Source organism: Sminthopsis crassicaudata, chromosome 1, assembly GCF_048593235.1.
Source record: "Sminthopsis crassicaudata isolate SCR6 chromosome 1, ASM4859323v1, whole genome shotgun sequence".
Classification (NCBI taxonomy): domain Eukaryota; kingdom Metazoa; phylum Chordata; class Mammalia; order Dasyuromorphia; family Dasyuridae; genus Sminthopsis; species Sminthopsis crassicaudata.
In genome coordinates this window covers 667,679,979-667,700,204 of record NC_133617.1, presented here as the reverse complement: position 1 = coordinate 667,700,204, position 20,226 = coordinate 667,679,979, and the positions used below count along the sequence as shown (strand labels likewise).

The following is a 20,226-nucleotide window of genomic DNA, read 5'->3' as shown; positions in this document are numbered from 1 at the left end:
CAGCTGTCTTGTCCCCCTTGCCCCACCCCTAACTGTCCCTCTGCCCCACTCATCAAACCCAAGGCAGATCAGCTTACGTGGAGCCTCAGCCCAGATTCCAGCCAGCTCCTGCTATATATATCTGCCCCAGCCAAGTCTAACCCAGAGGCGCCCAGACAAGTGGATTGAGCGTCTCACAGATAGATGGAGGGGTCCATCCTCAGAGTTCTTGTGGCTCTCTGAAAGCAGAGGTGAATTCCTGGATCAGAGAATCCTTGACTAGAGAGTTAAAGGGGAGCTTGGAATCATCACTGAGTCCATCCACTTTATTTGACAGCGCAGAAAACTGAGGCTGTGAGAAAGAGGTCGCCCAGGTAATTAGTGAGAACACTCCCCTCACTTCAATCCGGTGGGTCCAACACGAAGGGGGAACTTGTGGGATTCCTTGCTGTAGTGACCCCATTCCCCACCTTCCCAGGCCGAGGAGAGGACCAGCATGGCCCAGAGTTTGGACCAAATAGAAGAACAGAGACTCTACCAGCAGACCCTCCTCCAGGATGGACTGAAGGACATGCTGGACCACCGCAAGTTCTTGGACTGTGTGGTGAAGGTGAAGGACCAGGAATTCCCCTGTCACCGGCTGGTCTTAGCCGCCTGTAGCCCCTATTTTCGAGCCATGCTCCTCAAAGACTTGGGGATCCAGGAGATCAGCCTGGAGGAGGTGTCTCCAGAAGTGATGGGCAAGGTTCTGCATTACCTCTACACCTCGGAGATTGATCTCAATGAGGACAACGTCCAGGATCTCTTTGCAGCCGCCAACCTCTTCCAGATCCCCTCCATTTTCACCATCTGTGTCTCCTTCTTGCAGAAGCGGCTCTGCCTCGCCAACTGCCTGGCAGTTTTCCGCCTCGGCCTAATGCTGGACTGTGCCCGGCTGGCTGTGGCTGCCCGCGACTTCATCTGTGACCGCTTCCCTCTTATCTCCCGTGACCAAGACTTCTACGGCCTCTCTGCCGATGAGCTCATCGCTGTCATCTCCAGTGACAGCCTCAATGTGGAGAAGGAGGAGGTGGTCTTTGAGGCCGTGATGAAGTGGGCCAGCACTGGGGACGACAAGGAGGTCCGGCTCCAAGCTCTGCCCACCGTCTTTGAGAGCATCCGCTTCCGCCTTCTGCCCCGAGACTACCTTGAAAGTCGGGTGGAAAAACACCCACTGGTGAGGACCCAGCCCGAGTTACTCCGCAAGATTCAGATGGTCAAGGACTCCCATGAAGGGAAGATGACTGTTCTGAAGAGGAAAAAGAAGAAAGACGAGATGTCTGGGAAGGAAAGAGCCAGCATGGTCAATGGAGTAGATACAGGAGGGCCATCCCGGAAAGGGAAGCAAGCTGGGGAGAAGGAAGCAGAAGAGGCTGATGATGGAGACACCGTCATCCCTGGGATCCTCAATGACACTATGCGCTTTGGGATGTTCCTGCAGGATCTGATCTTCATGATCAGCGACACAGGGGCTGTGGCCTATGATCCCGGGACCAACGAGTGCTATTTTGCTTCCCTGTCCACTCAGATCCCCAAGAACCATGTTAGCCTTGTGACCAAAGAGAACCAGATCTTTGTGGCAGGGGGCCTTTTCTACAATGAGGACAACAAGGAGGACCCCATGAGTTCTTACTTCCTGCAGGTACCTGGTGGGGTTGGAGACCAGCAGGACTGTAGCTAAAAACTGGCCCCATCACCCAGTTAGAGGGAACCCCAGAGGCTCTCTAATTCCGTCCCCTCATTTTGTAGAGGAGCAAACTGAGGCTTGGAGAGAGAAAAGGGCTTGCCTTACTAACAAAGTAGCAGGCTACCTAGTAACAATGTGGCAAAGAAAAGAGCTGAGATTTTGAGTCTTCCTCTGAGCTCCAGATTCAGAACTCTTGCCACTTAGTTGGGGAGAATAACTCTGTGATGTATAAATGTATCAGAACAGAAGAAACTTAAAGGAGGGAGGCCAGTTAGAAAGCTGTTAAACTACAGAATTGTAGTCCCTCTGATGTGGAAGAGACCTCTGAGGAGTGTGTAAGCAAACAGAAAAGCTCTCTAAAATATCTAGAAAGATTTTGAGTTTGAATACTAGTACTTGCTAGGTATAAGTCCCCTTTCTTTTCTGCAACTGGATTTCTACACTTGAAAAGCAAGAGCACTGGAGCTAATGATCTTGAAGCTCTTGCCTTATGTTGAGCTAAAATCCACCTTTTATCCATCATTCCTGTCCCAGCCCTCTGGGGCTGAGCAGAACAAATGGAATCCCCCTTCCACAAGACAGTCTTTCATACACTATGTTGGCCCACACTTAAGGGAATGGGAGTCTGGCTACCAGGATATCCATGACTATGCCCCTTAGGTTATCGATCCAAGCTTCCTCCCAGAAAAGCTCCCTCTTCTTCCATATCTTTTCCCCGAGCTCCTTATCTGTTTGCCCCTCTCCTCCCCAAACTGAGCTATAAATAGTCCCTTTTCCCATCAGGCCTGGCTTCTGGCAGCTGTCTTCCATTTTAGAGGGATTTAGAGGAGCAGGGAGGGTGGAGGTGGCTCCAGAACCATCCTGGTCCAATGAGGAGGGGAGGAAGTTTGTTTTTAGAACTAAAAGTGTGGCGCACTAAGTTAGGGGGCCAGTGATTGTAAGACAAGAGGTCTTTTTTTTTTTTTAATGTGAATCTCAAAGGAGATAAAAGTCCTGTTTTCCTTCACCCTCTTCAGACCTCATTTGGAGCGCTAGGTGCCATATATTGGGAAAGATATTGATGAGGTGGAGTGAGAGCAGAGACCATCTGGATGGTGAAAGGAGCAAAGACCATGTCTTTTAAGGAATTGGAAATGTTTAGAAAAGGAAAGTGCTGGGGAGGGGAGAGACTGGAAGGGGGAATGCTCTTTGTCTCTAAGCCCTCTGGATGTCCTATGAAAGAGGAAGTAGCCTACCTGGAGGTGGATCACTAGCAGAGAAGGGGGAGAGGAGGGTCCCTCAGGAAGGCTGGGAGAGGGGCTGGGTGGGCTGTCAGGGGGGGACGAAACATCGCCTTCACTTCTGTTCCATCCTCTCCAGTTTGATCACCTGGATTCCGAGTGGATGGGCATGCCGCCCCTCCCTTCCCCACGCTGTCTGTTTGGCTTGGGTGAGGCTGAGAATTCCATCTTCGTTGTGGGTGGCAAAGAGCTCAAGGAAGGAGAGCAGAGCCTGGACTCAGTGATGTGCTATGACCGACTGTAAGGGCTCATGGCAGGGGGGGTGGGGAGAGATGAGGGAGGGATAGGGGAGGGTAAGGCACAGAGGGAGAATCATAGGAATGAAAATCATCACCTCTCTATAGAGCCACTGCATATAGAGCCCCATAGCTGTGGATGTATGAGCTATAGAATAGGAAATTGGGGGGTGGCCAGCCAGATGGGAGGAAAGCCAAGGATGGGAAGAACAAGGCCTAGGAAGGAGAAAGTATCTAGGAGACTACAGTGATAAATAGGTAAAAAAGGTAAATAAATAACAAATTATAATAAGTAATGAGTAAAAATAAGTAAAATTGATAAAAAGGTCACAGAGAAATTGAGTATTTTTTAAAGACTTAGATTCTATAATGAAGGGATCCTTAACAACTTTTTTTTTTTTTTTTTTTTTTTTGCTGAGGCAATCGGGTCAGTGTCTGAGGTCAGATTTGAACTCAGGTCCCCCTGACTTCAGCGCTAATATTTGCTATCTAGCTGCCCCATCCATTTGTATTTTCTGGGGTCTCCTGTTACTTGTCTTAGCTTCTTATGGATTGGGAAGAAGGAGAGGGCTCCATTGTTTAGTAATTTGCGATTCCCATGGACTTGATTTCAAAGATCCTCTTGTAGAATCTGGACTGGACGTCAGGCCCGAAGTTTAGGATCCACTCTTGTGTGGACAGATCTAAGCTTCGGTTCCCCAGTGGCTGTAGGAAAGGTTTTAAATCCTCCAGACAGTGGAACTGGATTTGTCCTGGGTCTAAAGAGAGAGAGGTTTCTGAGATGCCCAGTCGCACTGGGGTCCTGGCTGAGTTGATCAAGTGCTGATCCTGCACCCTCTTCCTCTCCACTAGGTCTTTTAAATGGGGTGAGTCGGACCCGCTGCCCTATGTGGTGTATGGCCATGCTGTGGTGTCCCACATGGACCTCATCTATGTCATCGGGGGCAAAGGAAGTGACCGGTAAGAGCCTGAGGACTTAGGGCATCAGCAGAGCTCTCCTGGAGGGGGGGAAGGTGAGAGTCCAGAGCGGGCTGTTCTGAACACCAGATGGGGAGGCTGGTGGTCCCTTCCTTCCTGGGGCTTTGGAGAAGATGCGGAGGAGGCTCAGGTCATCTGCTGCTGGTTCTGTACTAAGGGATAAAGAAAATACCGCTCTGAGAGAAAAAGAGAGGATGGGAGGAAAGGAGCGGGTCTGGGGTGGGCGAGGTGACTGGGGTCCCACTTCTCCTGACTCAGCCTAACCTGAGGGTGGCCATGGGCAGGGAAACCAGCTCCAGGAAGGGAGAAGGACAGGGAAAGGGAACACGGAGGTTTCGGAGGCGATCTTGCTATCTGGTTTCCTAGATCTTCCGCTATGTCATTTCCATTAGGCTCCCTGCCTGATTTCCATTAGACTTTTTGCCTGGTTCTTGGGGGCCCATTCATTCCCTGACTTCCCCTCCAGGATTTTAGCTTCTAGGCTCAGCTGATTATTAGAAGACCCTTGGGAATCCCTTCCAGTCTAATGATCCTACAGAGGATCCTTTCTCTTCCACCCCTACCTCACCATTACTCATAGAACATGTTACCAAGAGCATCTGTGTCCCAAACCCTGTGCTGGGCTTTGGTGAAGGTACAATAAGGTCTGATGAGGGCCTCCTGGAGCTCACGGTTTAGAAAGCAGGAGGATAAGACCCCCCAAAAAAGGTTATTGTAAGAATAGCTTTTTATTTTTCAAAATACATGCAAAGGTAGTTTTCAACATCTACCCTCGAAAAACCTTGTGTTCCACTTTTTTCTCCCTCCCTCTCCTCCCCCATCCCAGAGAGCAAGTAATACAATATAGGAATAAATGTTATTAGAAACATACAATTGTATAAGTGTAAGAAAAGACCACTATGGGAGATCTGGGAGACAAGATCCATATCAACCAGAGGAACCAGGAAAGGCTTCCTAGATGGAGTGACATTTAATTTGGACTTTAAAATGATAAGTTGGGAATTCAACAGCAGAAGAAGAGCAGGGAAAAGATTCTTCATATAGTAACTCACCTCAGCAAAGTCCCAGAGTCAGGGAAGCTCAAAGGCCTGAGACTCATCCAGTTTGGCCCTGCCTCAGGTATCTCCTCTCTCCCACAGGAAGTGTCTGAATAAGACATACGTCTATGACCCCAAGAAGTTTGAATGGAAGGAGTTGGCCCCCATGCAGAATGCCCGATCCCTCTTTGGGGCCACAGTCCACGATGGCAAGATTTATGTGGTGGCTGGAGTCACCAACACAGGGCTGACCAGCTCATCGGAAGTGTACAACATAGCAGATAACAAGTATGAACCCCAGTATCCCAAGAGGGAAAGGAGGTGGGAGCTATGCATGTAGATCTGAAACTCAGCCTCCTGCCCTGGGCTGTGGGATTTTGCGACAGCTGTTGTGTCTCTGGGCCTGTCTGGGAGAGTCTCCTTTAGAGCTCTAAGGCACAAACTTTTCAGGGTAAGGCCAGAAAGATGAACTTTCCCAGAGGATGAGACTTCTGACTTGGCAACCCTAGGCATTGGTAGCATCCAGAGTAAATCTCTGGTTCCCTATCGAATTGACTACTTCCTCTGTCCATTTGGCCTGTGCCATCCTGGGAGCTCAGGGAACAGGAGTTAGTTAAGGTACAACCCTCTGGCCCCTGGCTCCCCTTGGGCATTTTTCCATCAGTAGAAGACAGAATAGCCCAGAGGAAAGACTTGGAATTAAAGCATTTGAGCTGGAATTCTGGCTCTGCTAGAATACTTGAAGTAATCTTTGTGACATCCATTTTCTCTCTGGGGCTTAGTTTCCCCATCTGAAAAATAAAAAGCCAAGAAAAGATAGTGTCAAAAACCTAAATTCCATAATCTCTATGCTTTCTTTATCAGGTGGGAGCCATTTTTGGCCTTTCCCCAGGAACGCAGCTCACTCAGTCTGGTGAGCCTGGCTGGGACGCTTTACTCCATTGGGGGCTTTGCTACCCTAGAAACTGAGTCAGGAGAGCTGGTGCCGACAGAGCTAAATGACATATGGAGGTAAGATGGGTTGGGTGGGGCCACAGGGGATCTTGGAAGGTTTGAAATTGTCTCCTGGAACTGGGCAGATGGAATGCAGTATGAACTGAATTAAATTGAAGCCAGCTTCCCCTGGCACAAGCTGAACAGGCAGCCAGAATGGGAGTCCCTTCTTTCCTTCACATATTCAGTGACTGACTTATTCATACAACAGAGTCAGATGGGACCCTAGAACAGAAAAAGAATATCGGAATTGGAAGGGACTTTAGAACATCAAATGTCAAAAATGGAAAGGATTTTGAATATAGAATCCTAGAATTGGAAAGAATGTTAGAATATAGATCATAGAAATGTCAGCACTGGAAAAAGCCTTAAAACACAAAATAGAATGGATCAGTTCCAGGCACTGTTCTAAATATATTCACAGGATACAAAGAAATATGCAAGATAGTTCCTGCTTTCAGGGAGCTCACAATTAAGTGGGAGAGACATCATTCAAAAACAATATACAAATAAGCCATTGGTAGGATAAATTTGAAATAATCAGTAGAAGGAAGGCACTAAGAATTAAAGGGACCCAGAAAGGCTTCCTGTAAAAGTGAAATTTTAGTTAGAACTTGAAGGAAGCCTGATGACAGGGGTGAGGAGGAAAAGCATTTTATCAATGGGTCACAGCCAGTGAAAGTATCTGGAGCATGGCTTGACCTTAACCATCATCCTCTATAAGATAGAACATAAGAGGAGTGATTCCTTACTTTAAAAGTCTTTTTCAAATTAGAAAATTTTAATTTTTTCATAAATAATTAAATAGATTGGTTAATAAATAAATGTCTTTAGGTAGCTCCTCACAAGGAACCCCAAACCCTATATTCTACTTCAATAGCTCTCTAGCATTTATGTAGCACTTTAAGGCTTAGAAATATGACCTTGTTTTATTCTTACAATAATCCTGGAAGTTAGGAGCTATTTTTTTTATTATTTAACAGATGGGGAAATAGGTTAAGTGTTTTGCCCAAGGTCACACAGCTATTAAGTATCTGAACATGAATTTGAACTCAGAGCTTCTTAACTCAGTGTTCTATTCATGGCACTACTTTGTTGTCTATTCCAAGTATAAAAATCAGGATTTTCACGTCATAAACTTGTTTAAGAGGAGTGTAAAGAAAAGAGCCTTGGCTGACAAGTTGTGGGACTTGAGTTTATATCCCAGCTTGGTCAATGACTGTGTGATTTTGGGCAAATCCTTTCCCTACTCTAAGCCTCAGTTGTTTTTATTTATTTATTTATTTTTTATTAATTTTATAATTATGACTTTTTTTTTTGATAGTACATATGCATAGGTAGTTTTTTTTTTACAACATTATCCCTTGTACTCCCTTCTGTTCTGAATTTTTCCCCTTCTTCCCTCCACCTCCTCCCCTAGATGGCAGGCATTCCCATACATATTAAATATCTTATAGTATATCCTAGGTACAATATATATGTGCAGAACCAAATTTTGTTGTTGTTGTTGCAAAGGAAGAATTGTATTCGGAAGGTAAAAATAATCTGGGAAGAAAAATTTTAAAAAATGCTCACAGTTTACACTCATTTCCCAGTGTTTCTTTTCTGGGTGTAGCTGATTCTGTCCATCATTGATCAATTGGAATTGGATTAGCTCTTCTCTATGTTGAAGATATCCACTTCCATCAGAATACATTTTCATACAGTATCATTGTTGAAGTGTATAATGATCCCCTAGTTCTGCTCGTTTCACTCAGCATCAGTGGATGTAAGTCTCTCCAAGCCTCTCTGTATTCCTCCTGTTGGTCATTTCTTACAGAATAATAATATTCCATAACATTCATATACCATAATTTACCCAACCATTCTCCAATTGATGGACATCCATTCATCTTCCAGTTTCTAGCTACTACAAAAAGAGCTGCCACAAACATTTTTAAGCCTCAGTTTTTTACTTTGCTAAATAAGGATGGCTCTTTAGATATCCGACAGCTCTAGACTTGATAATTCTATAGGATACCTGGTGGGCACCTATGCATAGAAGACTAGACTCCTTAGGTTCAAATCTCATTTCTGATACTAGCTCTGTGATTCTAAGACAAGTCATTACGTCTCTTAGGTTCAATTTCCATATCTGTAAAATGGGGATAATAATAGCATCTATTTCACAGAGTTCTTTTAAGTGTCAAATGCAAACTTTTAAGTGTTCTTTGAGAGACTCTTCCTCTATTAATAGCCTTCCCTCATGCTTGAAATTCAGCCCTTGAACACCATTTCTTTAGCCCTTTAAAGGTGGCCTGATCTCACAGACCCCCTATTAAAATCCCCCTATTACAAATCAACCAATCTTCTCATTTGTACCTACAACAATCTGAGTACATAAATACACATCTTATTTAGACCTATTTTCTAATAAGGAAACTGAGACTGAGAGAGATTGAATGATTTGCTCATGGTTACACAGCTAGTACATGTCAGAACTAGAGTGTAAGCCTAGTTCTTCCATACTCTTCTATCCTGCTTCTTCTAGATTCCTTATAGTTTAGTCTTCTTTCTTTCATCTGGCAATATATTTTAGTTGACTAGAAATGTTCTAAGAAAAACTAATAAAATATCTAAATTTAGAAAACATAAAATAGGAGATGACTATGCCTAGAGTCAGGAAGCTCTAAATTCAAATCCCCTCAGGCACTTCCTAGCTGTGTAACACTGGGCAAATCAATAAACCCCTCAGATTCCTCATCTAGAAAATGAGCTGGAGAAGGAAATTGCAAAACCACTGCAATATACCTGCCAAGAAAACCCCAAATGGAGTCATGGGGTTGACTGATTGAATATGACTGACTGAACATTTGTTCTACAAGATAATATAGTGTAAGGATATCTGGAGACAAAGTCACACAAGGATGGGTTGAAGGAATTGAGATGTTTAGCTTGGAGAAGAGGTTGTGGGGAGGACCTATTGTTGGCTTCAAGTATTAGAGGGGCTAATGGATGGATGAAGGATTGATGTGTTCTGCTTGGCCCTGGAGGGCAGACCTGGGAGCACAGAGGAAAATTCAAGCTTGAAGCCAGGAAAAATTTCCTTCTACTTAGAGCTATGCTCAGGTGCAATGGGCCTCCCAGTGGGGGGAGTGTGCTCTCCCTCCCTGAAGGTCTTCAAGGCAAAGCTGGATGACCATGGGTCATATAAGGCACTTTTTTTCAGGTACAAGTTGGACCAGTTGGTGTCCAAGTTCTCTTTCAACTCTGAGATTCTGTGATTCTAACCCACATCTCCCTTTCTTCTCTTCTCACGCAGGTATGATGAGGAGGAAAAGAAATGGGAGGGAGTCCTGAGGGAGATTCCCTACGCAGCCAGCGCCACCTTCCTGCCTGTCCGGCTCAATGTTCTGAGGCTGACAAAGATGTGAGAGATGTGGAGGTCAGCCCGGAGTCCCAGCTGGCAGCCCTCACCCTGGGAGAGGACATTGAATTTCATCTTCCTGCTGTTAGATCTTTCCTTGAGGACAAGAAGAGTGGTATCATGGAAAGATCATTGGCTTTGGAGCCAGGAGCGATTCTTCCCACTTGGGTTGAAAAGTCCCTCAATGCCTCAATTTCCTCATATGTAAAAATGAGGGTAATTATCCTTTGCCTTTAAAACGGGTAGGGTTGGTTCTATTTCTCCATGGCCCCTCCATCCCATCTCACTCCACCTCTCCCCCGACCCCCTGGGCTACAAGGCTCAGGAGAAGAGGACAGGGACCAGACAAGGGAGCAACTGGACCCAAGAGAAGTGGTCTCGGACTCGAGATGAAGAAGAGACAATGAGGGACTCTGATTCTTCCTGCTCCTTTCTCCCTTCACATCAGGACAAAGGAACAACCCACAAAGGTTGTCCTCAATCCTGGCTCTCTCAGCTGCTCAGGGAATCAATCTACCAGCTCCGACTGAATGCCCATTGTGTGATGGATGGTCCTTGTGCTTTCCTCAGCCTTCGCCTTTGTGGAAGAGCCCTGGCGGGAGTAGCAGAGCAGGGGCGGGAGAAGCAGAAGACCTGGGTTCCAATGGAGATGCTGTCCTTGCCTCATGTATGATCTTGGGCAAGTGACTCAATCTCTCCTAATTTCAGGGTTCTCATTTGTAAATTAGGAAATACAAGATTTTGTTGCCCATTCCTCCATCCCAGGAGAGGTTGCGATTTGGTGGGATAGGGGAGTGGTTATAGACTGAAAATATGTATGTATACAGACCTTGAAAAAGAATAAAGTTCTGGAGCAATAAGATTCTGAGATCTAAAGATTTTATTATTGATTCCAAGATTCTATAGTTCTCTTAAGTAATGGTTCTATCATGCTCAACAGATTTCCTGTTTGGGGGACTCCACCCCAAACAGATGCATCTCCTGGGGCAGACACAGAACTGTTGGCTCTAAGCGGACACGGGCAACAGGGAATTAAGGAGCAAAGTATATATTTGGGACCCATAACATAAAATATACCCTCCCCTCAAATGCTTCTGGAAGCAGGGGAGCGATTGGTGGGGGGGGGGGGGTGATTGTCGCCAAGGGGCCGGGGAGGAGCTTGTCTGATTTACAGATGAGAGGGGAGGAAAAGCCTGGGAGGTTTCTATTTTAGCTAGTTATTCGTACTGGATGCTAAGATAACTTGTTATTGTACCATGGAAAGACACCGTATACCAAAACCTCTATTACAAGTTGGGATGCATCAAGAGCCTTAGACTTGGAGTACAGAGATCTGAATTCAAATCCTGTCTCCAATATATCCTCTCCAAGCAACCTTGCCCAAGCAAACAAAAATCCTTGCATGATCTACAGACCTCATAGGTTACTATGAGAAAAGAATTATGCCGGGCACAAGAATTTAATAACTGAAATGATAAGTAGTTGCTTTTCTTTTTAATTTTTTAAAAATTATTAAAGCTTTTTATTTACAAAGCATATGCATGGGTAATTTTTCCAAAATTGACCCTTGAATTAGCTTTTATTCCGTATTTTCCCCTCCTTCCTTCACTCCTTTCCCTAGCTGGTAGGTAGTCCAATACGGGCTAAATATGTTGAAATACATGTTAGATCCAAAAACAGTACACACACACACACACACACACACACACACACACACAGTTAAATTGTTGCACAAGAAAAATCAGATCAAGAAGGAAGAAAAAGAAAAACTGAGAACTCACTTTTCTATTGTACATTCTTTACAATAAGGTCTGTAGGTTATACAACGTTTTTAATCTGCTTTAGTCAATGGGAAAAATGATTTGACCCACTGTATGGATGGGGAAACTGACTTGTTTGAGATCATACAATGAGTGAATGCAGAGTGGAGTCTAAACCCAGACCTCCTGACTCTTGACATCTTCAGAAATCTGTGAGACTTTTCCCTGAGTCCACAGCAATTTTTTCACTGGGGGTGGGGGCAGAATTTCCAAAGATTTCGAAAGATTAGAGCTGCATGATTTTGATTAGCTGTGTGTTGGTGGTGATTTCATGATCCAAGCTCTAGGAACTAAGTGTGATGTGATCTGACTTCAAATCCTATCTCAGATCTGTTCTAGCGGTATGATCATTTCTGTTTGCCCCAGTTCCTTCAACTGTAAAAATGGGAATAATAACAGCACCTCCCTCACAGAGTTATTAGGAGGTTCAAATGAGATATTTGTAAAAGTGCTTATTTACCACAGAGCCTGGTACATAGTAGGTGATATGTAAGTGCTTATTCCCTTCCATTTATTTTCCCATCTCTCAAACTCAGTTTCCTCATGTGCAAAATGAAGATAGATAATTATAAACCTATAACATAGGACTATTGTGAGAATCCAATGAGAAAACATACGAAAAGTAATTTTGTGTTACATAAATCTTAGTGATGGTGATAGTGATAATGCCTTCTTCCCCTCCAGGAGACACCTCTGACTTTTCTATGATCTTGGGCTTTAGCTTTAATTAACTGTTTTGTTTTGAAACAAAATATTCATAAAGGAGCATTTTCTTATACATAGCAGAACTTAAAATAAGGATTCTACACGAAACTGGAAATTTTCATGTCCTATGGCATGCTTTTTAAAAAATAAAATAAAACAAATTCTATAGGTTACTTTCAAAACTGTCTACTTGTCTAGGCTTCCTTTTGTTTGTTTTTTGGGGTGTGTGTGGAGGCAAATAGGATTAAGTTATTTGCTCAAAGTCATATAACTAGTAAGTGTCACATGTTTGAGACTGAATTTGAACGCAGGTCCTCCTAACTCCATGGCAGGTACTCTAGCTACTATGGTACCTAGATGCCCCTATGATTCTTTCTGAACAGCCTTCTGTGTTTTTTGTTGTGTTCAAAAGTAAATGTTACAATGATTGAGTCAATTTTTAAGATCCTCATATGATCAAGTATATAGGATTTGAAGTCAGAGGACCTGGGTTCAAATCCTCCCCCAGCTATATACTATTTGGCCCTAGTCAAGCTTCAGTTTCCTGATCCCTAAAAGCAGGCAGAAAAGTTGGACCGGATAATATCTAAGGTCTTTTCTCACTCTAAACCTATGCCCTCATAATTTAAAATGAGAAGGAAATAATTTCCTAACTCCAGAATCAGCAGCTTCCCCCTCTACTCCTCAGTGCTAAAGGTTTGGCTGATCTGTGGGATGGCATGTGGTATCAAACGTGGAAAGAAAAGTTAGAGGAGTCTAGAAACCCAAAGCTGGAGTTGTTGACAAAGCAGAGGGGAAGAGGAGAGCAAAGACATAACAAATGATCACATACTCTGTTGGTGAAAACAAGTCATTCCTCATTAGATCTCTCTAGCACTTGGGCTTAGGGTCGTAACTTCATTGGGGATGGGACGGAAACCATGTCCAAGTCCAAGGCTGCCCTTTGAGTTCTACCTTGAACTAAGTCTGAACCCCTCTAGTCCACATCTCATCATATTTTTCATAAAAATAGCATGAGATTTAGCAAAGAATTGGAAAGTGAATATATATATGCTCATCCATTGGGGAATGGCTGAATAAGTTGTGGTAATGACAGTAATGGACTATTATTGTTCTATAAAAAATGATGAACAATCTGATTTTAGAAAGGCCTGGAAAGATTTATATGAACTGATGCTGAGCGAAACAACTAGAACCAGGAATACTTTGTATACAATAACAGCAAGATTGTGCTATAATCAACTATGAAAGACTTCTCAGCAGTTCAATGATCCAAGGCAATCTCAATAAACTTTGGATAGAAAACACCATCTGTATCCAGAGAGAGAACTATGGAGTATGAATGTAAATCAACACATGCTATATTCACACTTTTTCTTTTTTTCTGTTTTTTTTTTCTCTTGTGGTTTTTTCCTTTTGTTTTGATTGTCTTCTCTCCCAACATGATTCATAAAGAAATGGTTATTTTAAAAAATTAATGTACATGCATAACCAGAAAAATAAAGAAAACAATAAAAAATAGCATGACTCTATAAAATATCTTGTTAAAATTGAGGTAAACTACCACTACATAATTCCCCTAATTTAGTAAACTCTATCCAGAAAGGAAATATCATCTTTTCTTGATGGAAAAATGCTGGTTCTTTGAGATCATCATTTTTTCTTGATGCTGACTAGCTATACCTTTCATACCTTCTAGAATTTGGCCAGATTTCACTCAAGTTAGTTGGCAGTGTATACACACACACACACACACACACACACACACACACACACACACACACGGAGAAAGAGAGAGAGAGAGAAAGAGAGAGAGAGAGAGAGAGAGAGAGAGAGAGAGAGAGAGAGAGAGAGAGAGACAGAGACAGAGACAGACAGAGAGAAACAGAGAGAGACACACACAAAGATAGAAAGAGACAGAGACAGAGAGACAGACAGAGAGACAGAGATAGAAAAAGAGAGAGACACAGAGAGAGACACAGAGAGAGACAGAGTTTGCAGACTGCTTTTCTCTTCCCCTTTTTTGAAAATCAGAACGTTATTCGCTGCAGTGTGTCTCTCATTCTTGTTTTTTTCCTTTAATTTTTTTATTTTTAATATTTATTTTTAAAAAATTGTGCAATCCAAATTAAGACAACTTTGAGATACCACTACACACCTGTCAGATTGGCTAAGATGACAGGAACAAATAATGATGAATGTTGGAGGGGATGTGGGAAAACTGGGACACTGATACATTGTTGGTGGAGTTGTGAAAGAATCCAGCCATTCTGGAGAGCAATTTGGAACTATGCCCAAAAAGTTATCAAACTGTGCATACCCTTTGACCCAGCAGTACTACTACTGGGCTTATATCCCAAAGAAATACTAAAGAGCAGAAAGAGACCTATATGTGCCAAAATGTTTGTGGCAGCTCTTTTTGTTGTAGCTAGAAACTGGAAAATGAATGGATGCCCATCAATTGGAGAATGGTTGGGTAAATTATGGTATATGAAGGTTATGGAATATTATTGCTCTGTAAGAAATGACCAGCAGGAGGAATACAGAGAGGCTTGGAGAGACTTACATCAATTGATGCTGAGTGAAATGAGCAGAACCAGAAGATCGCTGTACACTTCAACAACAATACTGTATGAGGATGTATTCTGATGGAGGTGGAAATCTTCAACATAAAGAAGAGCCAACTCACTTCCAGTTGATCAATGATGGACAGAGGTAGCTACACCCAGAGAAGAAACACTGGGAAGTGAATGTAAATTGTTAGCACTAATATCTGTCTGCCCAGGTTACATGTACCTTTGGAATCTAATGCTTATTGTGCAACAAGAAAATGGTATTTACACACATATATTGTATCTAGGTTATATTGTAACACATGTAAAATGTATGGGATTGCCTGTCATCGGGGGGAGGGAGTGGAGGGAGGGGGGGATAATTTGGAAAAATGAATACAAGGGATAATATTATAAAAAATATATAATAATAAAAAAATTGTGCAATCCAAATTCTTTTTCCCTCCAGTTCCTTTCCCACTATTGAGAAGGCAAATGATAAGATACCAATTATACATATGAAATCATGCAAAACATATTCTCTTGTTAGCTATGCTGCAAAAAGAAAAACAAAAGTAAAGAAAATGGGGAAAAAGTGTGTTTTTATCTGTTCACTAGTTCTCAGGAGATGGACAGCATTTTTCAGTATGAGTTCTTTGGAATTGTATTAGATCACGATTTCTGAAAATAGTTAAGTCTTTCACAGTTAATTATCATTATAAAATTGTTACTGTGTACAATGATCTCCTGGTCCTGTTCACTTCATTTTGCATCAATTCACATAAGTCTTCCCAGGTTTTTTAAAAACATCCTGCTTATTGTTTCTTATAGAACAATATTATTCCGTAATAATAATATGCTAAAACTTGTTCAGTCACTCCCCAAATGGTGACCATCCCTTCAGTTTTCTATTCTTTACCACCACAAAAAACTGCTAAAATATTTTTGTATATGTAGGTCCTTTTCTTTTTCCTTTTATCTCTTTAGGCTACTGACCTACTTGTGATTTTGCTGGGTCAAAGGGCCTTTTGGACAAATGAAAGAATTGTACTCTGGGATTTATAACAGCTCTAAATCTATGACCCTCAACAATAATTGGCATTTATGTAGTACCTGCTAGGTGCCACTTTACACTATGAATTCTGAGAGATAAGTGCTATAATTATTCCCATTTTACAGATGGAAAAAATGAGTCAAATAATGATTTACCCAGATCACACAGTTAGCAAGTTATATTTAAACTCAGGGCTTCCTGCCTCTAGGCTTTGTGCTCCATCCACTGGGCCATCAGTTGCTTCCTATGACTCCATACTTCCCCTTCTAGTCTTTAAATTTCCTCACATGGGCTTATCTTCAAATACCGACCTATCTTGCCCCCTTTTTAAGTCAATCCTGTGTCTCTAGACTAAAATATACTCTTCTAGGGTTAAATTCCAATTATGAGTCCAAGGCTTTGGATTCTCGGGTGACAGAAGTCAACCCTTCCTCCTCCCATTAGGATGCCCATTCCTCTCATTCATTACCCATACTCCTGACATACAATATCTTCCTTAGAGACCTGTGCCATGTTTTTTAAGGGGGAGGTTAGTAGGGTCTGGGAACAGAGTGACACTCTACTGGTTCCTCCTGGGATTGAAGCCCTGTTCTAACCACTGAACTTAATGTAGAAAAACAACAAAAATAATAGTTCCAAGTTATGCCATATTTTATGATGAGCAAACATTGTCTTGCTTGATTCTCACAAGATAGACCCCATGCATATATTATTACGACTTATTCTTACCAGTGGAGAAACTAAGGTCCAGAAAGGATAAAAGCACGTAGCAATCCAGTGGCGCTGTAAGACTCTAAATCTTGTGTTCTGACTCCAGCAGGGACCCTTCTGTCTCCTCATGCCTTCTATACCACCCTACCACATATTTTGAGTCAACTGGATGGGGTCACAAAATCACCCCCAGGATGGAACTGCTGGCGGAGACCCCAGCAGATGGGGAACCTCATTGTCCCTTCTTCATCCCACTTACTTCCCAGTTTAGGAGATTAGTAACTAACCCTATGCCAGTCAACAAACATTTACTTACTCTTACTATGGACTGAGCACTTCGCTAATTACTGAAGTAGCAAAGATGGGGGGAAAGGCTGAATTTGACCTCAACTTTCTTAATACCAAGCCCAGAATGCTATCCACTGGGCCACCTAATTACTTCTATGTGCCATAGTGCTTTTAGGAATTACTGAGAAGGCAAATATTAGGTAGGAATGGGAAGCAAGAGGGAGGACAGTGGGGTGTCACAGAGCCAAAATAACCAACCAAATAGGCAAAAACCTTGAAAGCATTTTAGGAGGAAATGCTCCTGATGGAAAAGAGATAGAAGCTTGGGGGTTTCATACTTTCAGCATATTGCTGCCCTGTTTTGACTCAGATAAGTTTATTTTCTACCTTAGCTGAAAGAGAGGAAGGGAAAGTAAAAGGAAAGAGAGAGAGAAGAAGGAGAAAAAGGGGAAAGGGAAGGAGGATGCAAAGAAGAAAGAAGTTAACAAAGTGAATTTGAGAAGGCACAGTAGAATTTTGCATAGTACTATACAATCCTAAAGTTAGAAAGGATCTTTTGAAGTTATCACAACCTTTTGGATGTATCCCTATATAAACTCTCTAATAAGCAGTCAACCAACCTCTATTCCATTTGAGAACCTCTGGAACTTGAGAAAGAAGCGTTAAGACTGGCTACAAAGAGATTTTTTAAAGGAAGGTAGAAAGAATATTGGTGAATGAGAAAGTTCCAGGAGCTGGGTGTGAGGTCAGAGGGTTTTGAAACAGAAGATAGTGATTTAGTGAGGGATTTAAACATGTAACTCTTTCTAAAATCATAAAGGGGAAAGTATTAGGAATCAAATAACTATTATGTTAAGGATTTGAAAAATAAATTCCAAATTGTACCTTAGAAAGATCATTCTAGGGGCAGCTAAGTGGCACAGTGGATAGAGCACTGAAGTCAGGAGGACCTGATTTCAAAGCTGGTCTCAAACACTTGACACTTCCTCGCTGTGTGACCCTGGGCAAGTCACTTAACCCCAATTGCCTCAGTAGAAAAAAAATCACATTCTATAAAAGCTTGTTCTATACATGATCTCTTCAAATTAAGTGTTTAGAAATATTATTTTAATTCAGATATTCCAATAGTATTTATTTTTATTTATTTTTTATTTTTTAAATTCTTTACTTCTTTTTTTATTTAATTTTTATTTTATTTTATAATTATAACTTTTTTTTTGACAATACATATGCATGGGTAATTTTTTACAACATTATCCCTTGCACTTACTTCTGTTCAGATTTTTTCCCTTCCTCTCCCAACCCCCTCTCCCAGATGGCAGGCAGTCTTATACATGTTAAATATATTACAATATATTTTAGATACAATATATGTGTGTAGAACCGAATTTCTTGTTGCACAGGAAGAATTGGATTCAGAAGGTAAAAATAACAGTTTACACTCATTTCCCAGTGTTCCTTTTCTGGATGTAGCTGATTCTGTCCATCATTAATGAATTGGAATTGGATTAGCTCTTCTCTATGTTGAAGATATCCACTTCCATCAGCATACATCCTCGTACAGTATCATTGTTGAAGTGTATAATGATCTTCTGGTTCTGCTCGTTTCACTTAGCATCAGTTGATGTAAGTCTCTCCAAGCCTCTATGTATTTCTCCTGTTGGTCATTTCTTACAGAACAATAATATTCCATAACATCCATATACCATAATTTACCCAACCATTCTCCAATTGATGGACATCCATTCATCTTCCAGCTTCTAGCCACTATGAAAAGGGCTGCCACAAACATTTTGGCACATACAGGTCCCTTTCCCTTCTTTAGTATTTCCTTGGGATATAAGCCCAGTAGTAGTATGGCTGGGTCAAAGGGTATGCACATTTTGATAACTTTTTGGGCATAATTCCAGATTGCTCTCCAGAATGGTTGGATTCTTTCACAACTCCACCAACAATGCATCAGTGTCGCAGTTTTCCCACAGCCCCTCCAACATTCATCGTTATTTGTTCCTGTCATCTTAGCCAATCTGACAGGTGTGTAATGATATCTCAGAGTTGTCTTAATTTGCATTTCTCTGATCAATAGTGATTTGGAACACTCTTTCATATGAGTGGAAATAGTTTTAATTTCATTATCTGAAAATTGTCATATCCTTTGACCACTTATCAATTGGAGAATGGCTTGATTTCTTATAAATTAAAGTCAATTCTCTGTATATTTTGGAGATGAGGCCTTTATCAGAACCTTTAACTGTAAAAAATGTTTTCCCAATTTGTTACTTCCCTTCTAATCTTGTTTGCATTAGTTTTGTTTGTGCAGAAACTTTTTAATTTGGTGTAATCAAAATTTTCTATTTTGTGATCAATAATGGTCTCTAGTTCTCCTTTGGACACAAACTCCTTCCTCCTCCACAGGTCTGAGTTCCAATAGTATTTAAAAAAATAACAAGGGGAAAGTCCATAGTTCTAATCAGACTCTCAGCTATAAAGCATGATTTTTAAATTCAGGATATGCTTAAGTATCAGTACTTCATTATAGTTTTCTTAGCAGAAAATTTGTTTGAGGAATAGGGAATGCTTTTTAAGAAATGAGTCCACAAATGAGTTATAAAGTAACATCAGATGATCCAGTGCTTAATAAACAGAAAGGTAATAGATGTGTGTAAATTAATGCATTGTTGGTAAAATTGTGAACTGATACAACTATTCTGGAGAGTAATACTGCTTAAAGAGTTATAAAAAACTATGCCTTTCACCCAGTAATACCACTAATAGATCTGTGTCCCAAAGAGATTTTTTAAATGGAAAAAAATACACACACACACACACACACACACACACACACACACACACACAGTGCTTCTCTTTTAGTGGTGGCAAAGAATTGGAAATTGAGGGATTGCCCATCAGAAGGGGAATGACTGAACAAGCTGAGGTATATGGTTGTGAGGGGATACTATTATGCTATAAGAAATGATGAGCAAGATGTTTTTCAGAATACATAGGAAGGCTTACATGAACCGATACAAAGTGAAATGAACAGAAACATTGTACATAGTAACACTAATAACAAAGTGGTCAGCCGTGGATGACTTAGCTATTCCCAGCAATACAATGATCCATCTCCAAGGGAAAAAAATTGAAGGAGTTTAAATGCAGATTGAAGCATATTAAAACTTTCTTTATTATTCTTGGTCTGGGGCTTTTTTGTGTCTGCATTTTCAACATGGCTAATAGGGAAATGTTTTACATGATTCCACATGTATCAAATTGCTTGACTTCTCAAGGAGAGAGAAGGGGAGAAAGGGAGGGAAAGGATTTGAAATTCAAAGTTAAAAAAAAGGATATTAATTTTTTTTGCACATGATTGAAAAAACATTTTTTAAAAAATAGAGATGTAGTAGATCTAGGTCTAAATCCTGGATGTGTCTCTTCAGAAATGTCCTGCCATTTAAGATATG

General features: G+C 41.6%; 1 protein-coding gene across 1 annotated transcript; it reads left to right on the top strand.

Annotated features, from left to right (window-relative positions):
- Nucleotides 1–143: 143 nt before the first annotated feature.
- On the top strand, nucleotides 144–10,497 carry KLHL40 (kelch like family member 40). Its single transcript, XM_074283181.1, has 6 exons — nucleotides 144–1,660; nucleotides 3,065–3,225; nucleotides 4,074–4,181; nucleotides 5,339–5,524; nucleotides 6,101–6,247; nucleotides 9,531–10,497. Exons 1-6 carry the CDS (start codon nucleotides 476–478, stop codon nucleotides 9,640–9,642), a joined length of 1,899 nt encoding a protein of 632 aa, XP_074139282.1. The 5' UTR covers nucleotides 144–475; the 3' UTR covers nucleotides 9,643–10,497.
- The last annotated feature ends 9,729 nt before the right edge of the window (nucleotides 10,498–20,226 follow it).